Genomic DNA, 8,182 nt, shown 5'->3' with positions numbered 1-8,182 from the left:
CCATCAAAGGAAAAAAATAAATCTCTAGTAACCAACTGAAAGAAATGGAAATCTGTGACTTGCCTCAAAAGGATTTGAAATGATCATCTTAAAGAAGCTCAATGACTTCAAAAGAACACAGACAGACATCTAAACTAAGTCAGGAAAACAATACATGAACAAAGTGAGAAGTTCAACAAAGGCATAGAAGCAATAAATAGGAACCAAACAGAAATACTGAAGCTGAAGAATACAATGCAGAACTGAAAAATTCACGTGAGGGGTTCAAAATCAGACTTGATCAAGCAGAACAAAGAAGCAGTGACATTGAAGAAAGGTCATTTGAAATTATCCAGTCAGAGGAATAAAAGGTAAAAGAACACAGAAGAGTGGAAAAAGCCTAAAGGACATATGGGACTTCATAAAATGAACCCATCTATGCATCTTGGGAGTCCCAGAAGGAGAAGAAAGAAATAAAGGAGTAAAAAGCCTATTTAAAGAAAGAATGACTGAAAACATTCCAAATCTTGGGACAGAAATGGACTTCCAGATACATGAGACAGAAAGAATCCCAAGGAGGTCATATTTAAAGTTATGCACACTGAGAGATATTATAAACAAATTGTCAAAAGGCAAAAGTAGAATATTTACAGCAGTAGGGAAAATTTCCTCATTAAATACAAGGGAGCCCCCATAGAACTGTCAGCAGATTAATCAGCAGAGACCTGGCAGACCAGGAGAGAGTGAGATGATATAGTCAAAGTGCTGAAAGAGAAAAACTGACAACCAAGAATATTATACCCAGCAAAGCTGTCCTTAAGAAATGACAGAGAGATAAAAACTTTCTGAAACAAAAGCTAGGGGAGTTCATCACCACTAGACCTGTCTTAGAATAAATGATAAAGAGAGTTTTTAATCTGAAACAAACGGACATTAATTAGCAAGATGAAAACATAAAAAGTATAATAGTCACTGGTAAAGATAAGTATATAGTCAAATTCAGGATATTTTAATACCATAATGGTGATGCTTGAATCAGTTTAATTCTAGTAGAAAAATTAAAAGATGAAATTTTTACAAATAAGTACAATAATTTGTTAATAGGTACACAGTATAAAAAGATGTAAATGTGACATCAATAACGTAAATTATGTAGAGGAGAGAAGGAAAAGTGTAGACTTGTTATATTCAACCAAAGTTAAGTTGTCATCCACTTAAAATAGGTTGTTATAACTATAAGATGTTTTAAGAAAACCTTATAGTAAACAGAAATAAAAACCTTTAGGACATAAACAAAATAGAAAAAGAAAAAAAGCTAAGTATACTACCCCAAAAAAAGAAACAAATCACAAAGGAAGACAGTAAGAGAGGAACAAAGCAACTACAAAACATCAGAAAACCATTTAAAAAATGGCAATAATAAAGCCTCACCTGTCAATGATTGCTTTAAATGTAAATGGAACAAATTTCCCAGTCAAAAAACATAGAGTAGCTGAATGGATCGAAAAACAAGATCCACCTGTGTGCTGCCTACAGAGGACTCGCTTTAGCTTTAAGGACACACATAGACTGAAATTTGTGTTGGAAAAAGATATTCCATGCAAATGGTAACCAAAATAGAGCAGGAGAGGCTATTCTTATATCAGAAAAAGTAGAATTTAAGTCAAAAACTGTCAAAGAGACAAATCATTATATAACGATAAAAGGCAGAATTCATCAAGACGATATAACAATTATAATGTGAATGCACCCAATATGAAAGCCCCTAATACATAAAAAATAATAGATCCAAGAGGAGAAATATACAGCAATACCATAATAATAGGAGAGTTCAATACCCTACTTTCAAATATGGATAGATCATACAGATAGAAAATCAACAAGGAAATAGCAGAATCGACTATCACTATAAACCAAATGGATCTAACATATGAGAAAACCCTCCATCCAACAGTAGAACACACATTCTTCTCAACTGTACATGGAACATTCTCTAGGATAGATCATATGTTAGCCCACAAAATAAGTCAGCAAAATTTAAAAGACTGAAAATATACCGAGTATCTTTTCTGACCACAATGGTATGAAACTAGAAATCAATAACAAGAGAAAAATTGGAAAATTCACGAATATATGGAAATTAAACAACACATTCCTAAACAACCAATTGGTCAAGAAGAAACTAAACAATACCTTGACACAAATGAAAATGGTAAAACAACCTACCAAAACTTATAGGATGCAGCAAAAACAGTTTTGAGAGAGAAGTTTTAGGGTGATAAATGCCTATATTAAGAAAAAAGAAAGATATCAAATAAACAACACAATTTTACACCTCAAGGAAGTAGAAAAAGAAGAACAAAGTAAGCCCAAAGTCAGAAAATGGAGGGAAATAAGTAAGATTAGAACAGAAAAAATAAAACAGAGCCTAGAAAAGAGCAACAAAATGAAGAGAAGTGTTTTTTAAAAGGTAAACAAATTAACAAATGTTTAGCTAGATGCAGAAAAAATGACACAACTCAAATGAACAAAATTATAAATGAAAGAAGGGACATTACAACTGATACCACAGAAATACAAAGGATTGTAAGAGACTACTACGAACAATTATACACCAACACACAACCCACCAAAGCAGAATCATGAGCAAACAGAAAATATGAACATACCAATAACAAGTAAGGAATTGACTCAATATTCAAAAACCTCCAAAAAAAAGAAAAACCCAAGACCAGATGCCTTCACTGTTAAATTCTATCAAATATTTTAAAGAGAATTAGCAATTCTTTCCAAACTCTTCTCAAAAATTAAAGAGGGAACACTTCCGAATTCATTTTAAAAGCTCTGCATTATCATGTTACCAAAGCCAGGCAAATATACCTCAAGAAAAGAAAATTACAGATTAATAAGTCTGATGAATATAGATGCAAAGCCTATAAAATAAAAGTCTATAAAAATAAAATACTTAGGATAAATTTAACCAAGGATGTGGAAGATATGTACACTGAACACTATAAAATGTTGATGAAAGACATTGAAGAAGTCACAAACAAATGGAAAGATATCCTGTGTTCTTGGATTGGAAGAATTAATACTGTTAAAATTTCCCTGCTCCCCAATGCAATCTACAGATTCAATGCCCATGTGGCTGAAGCAGAGCCATGCGAGACTTAACCACTATGCCATGGGCTGACCCCAAGTTTTCATTTCTCCATATACTGCACTGAAAAAATATCTCACTTGAGGTCTCATTGTAAGAAAGCCAACAGATCTGTGTACTGGCCGGGAATAAGATGAGAGGCTCTGTGCACAATTCAGACATGAGTCATTTCCCCATTTATGTTTCTGCCCCTCCCCTTCTTTTTGAATATCAGACTCTCTATCACCTGATTCACTACAAAAACCAGGATAAATATATTTTCCCTTTATTTCCAATGCTCATTTACATGTGAGACTCTGTTCCTCCTCCTTTCTTCTCTTCCTTTCTTTCTTAATTAAGACGCTGCTTTTGGGGTCCAGCCCCATGGCAAAGTGGTTAAGGTTCCATGTGCTCTGCTTTGGTGGCCCTGGTTTATGGGTTCGGATCCCCAGCTCGGACCTGCTCCACTCACCAGCCACGCTGTAGAGGTGTCCCACATACAAAAAATAGAGGAGGATTAGCACAGATGTTAGCTCAGGGGTAATTTTCCTCAGGGAAAAACACCCCAGATTTTGGAGGCTGTACCTCTCCTATCACCACTCCTGTCATACTCTGTCAGGAAGACATTATGCAGGTGTTACCTTCTCTGGCACAATGTGGCTCTCCAAAAGTATAATAAGACATATCAATGCCAACCAGGGTGGCCCAGAACAACTTGCCGGGCTAGATTTTGGCTGCAAGGATGAGCAAGAGACCACATCATTGTTTAAGTGGTTTGACCTTGAAATCACTTTGGCCCTGAATAAGGAACTATTGGAGTCAGATTCTTTTCAATTTCACTAATGAAGAGTCGGGTATGGGGAATGTTCACTGCTTGTTCTTATGCTCCAGCCATTTGCATGATTTTGTATCAAGCAGGGACTGCGGGACAAACAACCACAGACTCTGATGAAAACAGAGTGGATCGAATAGTCAGAGACATTCAGCAGCCAGGCCCCTTTGTTGCTTCTCAGAGTTTGCGCTCAGCTCCCCCTGCAGTTCCTGTCACTGTGTCACTCAGAGCACAGTAGTACCTTGCTGAGTCTGACTCTAGGACTGAGGCTTTCACCAAGTGGAAGGAGGTAGCTTCTTTATTGTATTTGGCTTCAAAACCTTTGTTGCGTCCCATCTCGTTGTCCTTCTTGGCACTCAGGAGGAGCTGCGGACCTTCTCCAGGATATTGAATGTACCAGAAAAGAGTGGGGTACCCAGTGGCTGAATAAGTGCAGGTCATATTTAGAGAAGCCCCTTCTGAGAGGATCACTTGGCCTTCCATCTGAGTCACTGAGTCACCATGGGCTTGTCCTGAGGAAAATGAAAGAGATCTGTGTCACCTTGGGCATAAAGCTCTGAGATAAAATTACAGTTAAAGGTTTTGCTGATATAGAAGAAAGAATCCAAATTTTAAAAAACGTTTTACTTACCAAGCATTAAGAGTACCACAGTCACTAAGCCTGGAGAAGAGTTCATCTCTGGAGTGTTGTCTAAATAAGGTTCTTAACGTGAAGAAATGGTGAAATCACAGTGAAATGATAAATCGAAGCCTACGCATCACTCAGGAAATGTGTTTGTGTTAGGAAGCTGCTCCCCCTGGTGGACAGGGACTGAAATGGGATGCATGTCTCCTAGACACCTCCCAAAGTCAGAAATATGTTCTCATCCCTAACTTCATTTATGAGACTCATGTCAGTCTTCAGGTGGCGCTTAGAAATCTGAACAACAGCTGCCTTAACCGCTTAGGTCTATTTTGTTCTCAGGACCCCACCTGACATGGAAGTTCTTTAACAGCATCCTAGGGTATTTCTATAGCTGAGAAGGTGTCAGTGTTCTTGAACATTTTAATATAACACTTTGTACTTTAATGTGTCCTTTGTGGGCCAGTCTATAATCTATTAGAATGTCAGAAGATACAGTGGAAGTAATATGAAGTCGAGGCATTATCGAGTGATTTTGTGTTTTCTGCACTGTACTCCAGTATATAGAACAGCGACTGACATTTATTATGTGATCACTAAATATTTGTTAAATTAAACAAAAATAATGAATAAACAGTCTTCAATTGAAGATTCACTACTGCTTGAAATACAGCATTTCCTCTGTCCTCAAATAATATTAATTGTAAGGAATGCTATCTTTTAATAAAAGATTTTTAGGAGAAAGTGTCATGCTATCTTATCAATAGTCAAATATTCCTGAATTTCAGAATCATTGAAAAGTAACAAATATGAATCCTAGACAGAAGAAATGTCATAACTGAAGTTACAAAATCCCTATTGAATGATCTGAGGTCAATATCTTAATCTCCCACTATTTCGTTGACCCCACGATAACATGGCTAAGCTATGTGGATCAGGCAATGAATGCTAATCTTATAGTTTTAACGGAGATCTAGCCTCAGGGATGCTCTCTGTTACCGTCCATCTGCCACATTTTGTTGCCAAACTTGAATTAAATAATTTTCCCATACAGGTTAGCGAACCCAGAAGATGTGGATTTGCATCAAAAGCCCAGAGCAACGTTAGGACTCTCTTCTTTTCCAGCTTTTCAAATTGTTAAAGACATGTCAGCTGGTATTAATACAAGAGCTGATAGCAGAACCAATCTGAGTGATTTAAAGTACAGATTCTGGGATCCCATTACTAACTTCATGAATGATACTTTCCAGGACAGAGACCCCTTAAATTGTCATTTTTAAAAGTTCCATAAGTGGTTTTGTTGCAACCAGTTCAATGCTGGTTTACAAGATTTCATTTGTGATCACAGTCCTAGATGAACATGGTCTTCAGAGATCAGGGAGAAAACTCTGGGATCAGCATGAGAAAATGTCCCCCAACTATATGAATTTTAAAAAACTGATCTTTTTCTATGAAGTACCAGCAGCAAAAGCAAGCACTTCTTTAGCTCCCTTTTTATGACCTCTTTTTTAATAAAACAAAACAGAAAACCTTTGAGCATCATCAGGATATAGTTCTGGAGACAGATACACATTTCTTTAAGGCTCCGTAAACATTTATCCCTGAACACATAGATAGAAGCTCAGCTCAGTCTGTTTCCTGGCATTTACTCTCCACAGATTCAGATCAAGGGGCTTCAGGAGTCCAGAGTCACTTTGTGAATAGTCTCCCAAATGCGGACTTAAGTAAGAAATTCAGGCCCTGATACTGTTTGGGTTCACACATGCTTTCCCTTCTCCTGCACTTTCCAAACCACATTGTCAGAACCTGGCACAACACTATGCTAGAAATAATTCTGGAAAAGCTGATACAAACTTCTATTTTGATATACAGGGAAGAACACCAAATAAGTTGGGACGACACTGAGTTGAAAGTAAATGGTATAGCACATGGGTGCAGAAAGTTATGTACTCTTTAAAAAGAAACATAGCTTAAGGTCAATTAGAACCTGGAGGAGAAATAGTTTGCATGTTTGGTCACGCAAGACTTGTACAAGTACTTGTACAAATTTGGATTTTTAATGGCTTTATTAACACATAATTTTCACAAACAGCACCATTTAAAGTGAACAATTTCATTAGATTTAACATTTGCATATACTTGTGAAACCATCTCCACATGTAAGTTAAATGAACATATGCATCACCCCAAAAGTTTCATCGTGTGTCTTTGCAATCCTCCTTTCAACCCACTCCTCACCTCCCTCTCCCATGTCCAGGCAACACTTCCGTCACAAACTAGTTTCTATATTTTATAATTTTATGTAAATTAAATCATATATACTTTTTTGTCTGACTTCTTTCACTCAGCATAGTTATTCTGAGATTCTTCCATGGTCTTGTAGGTATCAGTGGTTTATTTCTTTTTGTTGCTGAGCAGTAAATTTGTTTACCTTTTCACCTGTTGATGTACGTTTCAGTTAGTCCCAGTTCGGGGCTGTTACAAATAAAGCTGTGATGAACAATTGTGTAAAAGATTTTTTATAGACATATGGTTTTATTTATCTTGGGTCAATATCTGGGAGTGGAGTGGCTGGATCATGTGGTAGGTTTACATTTGACTTTGTTAAACTTACGTATTCATTTTAGTAGCTTTTTTTTTGTAAATTCCCTTGGATTTTCTACTCAGACAATTATGCTGTCTGTGAATAAAGATAGGTTAACTTCCTCCTTTCCAAACTGTATGTCTTTTGTTTCTTTGTCTTGCCTTATTGCACTGGCTAGAAGGCCTCATACAATATTAAATAGATGTGGTGAGAGTCAAAATTCTTCCTTTAAAGCTGATCTTAGCGGGAAAGCATTCGGTCTTTCACCATCAAGTAGGGCATTTGACATAGGTTTTTCATAAAGGCCTATAATTAATTTGAAGAAATCCTCTTCAATTTCTAATTTGTGGGGAGTTTTAATCAGAAATGAAGGCTGGATTTGTCAGATGCTTTTTCTGTATCTACTCAGGTTACCCTCATTCACTGATCATCTGTTACTTTGGATACATTATTGATAAATTGTAACAACAAAATATTAAAGAGGATATCACTCTCCTGTTTTACAAATAATGAAACAAAGCTCACAAGTGTCTGGAAAGTTCATGTCAGAGCTAATAACTTTGAACACAGATCTCTTTGATAATGAAAACTTGTTCCCTGGTTTTTAACACTATAGATTATTTTCAGAGAAAATTTGAGAGAGAGGCCAGAGGCTAGCAAAATTACTTCTTCTCGAGTCTTTGAAATATTTTAAGACAGTATGTTAACAGGTTCTTTATTTATGCAAAGGGAACTAATAAAAAATAATTAAATAATTGAAGATTTGGCTCTTTCACCAATAGAGGAAAGAAAACGTTATAAAGGATATACACACTGCCGTTCAGGAGCTGACCACCAGTTAACGGCATGAGCGTTCCTCGCAGACCAATTGTTAGGCACCTGACTTAAGCAATGCTCTGCAGCAATAGTGATAAACTCTTCTAGGCTCAACCCCCAGGGTACTGGAACTTCATTCATGGCCAGTGATCACTCTCTCTCTCTGTTCCTTGAAACTTGCTTGCAATAAAGCATTCTAGAGCATAGCTG

At 36.6% G+C, this 8,182-nt stretch overlaps 1 gene segment (V, D, J or C); it reads right to left on the bottom strand.

Moving 5' to 3' along the window:
* Positions 1–4,127: 4,127 nt before the first annotated feature.
* On the bottom strand, positions 4,128–4,645 carry LOC124232789 (T cell receptor alpha variable 9-2-like). The segment is given in 2 exon segments: positions 4,128–4,462; positions 4,582–4,645. Coding segments are annotated over 2 exon segments (381 nt in total).
* Positions 4,646–8,182: the final 3,537 nt, after the last annotated feature.

The sequence above is a fragment of the Equus quagga genome, unplaced genomic scaffold (assembly GCF_021613505.1).
Source record: "Equus quagga isolate Etosha38 unplaced genomic scaffold, UCLA_HA_Equagga_1.0 1164_RagTag, whole genome shotgun sequence".
Classification (NCBI taxonomy): domain Eukaryota; kingdom Metazoa; phylum Chordata; class Mammalia; order Perissodactyla; family Equidae; genus Equus; species Equus quagga.
This window is presented reverse-complemented; position numbering and strand designations above follow the sequence as displayed.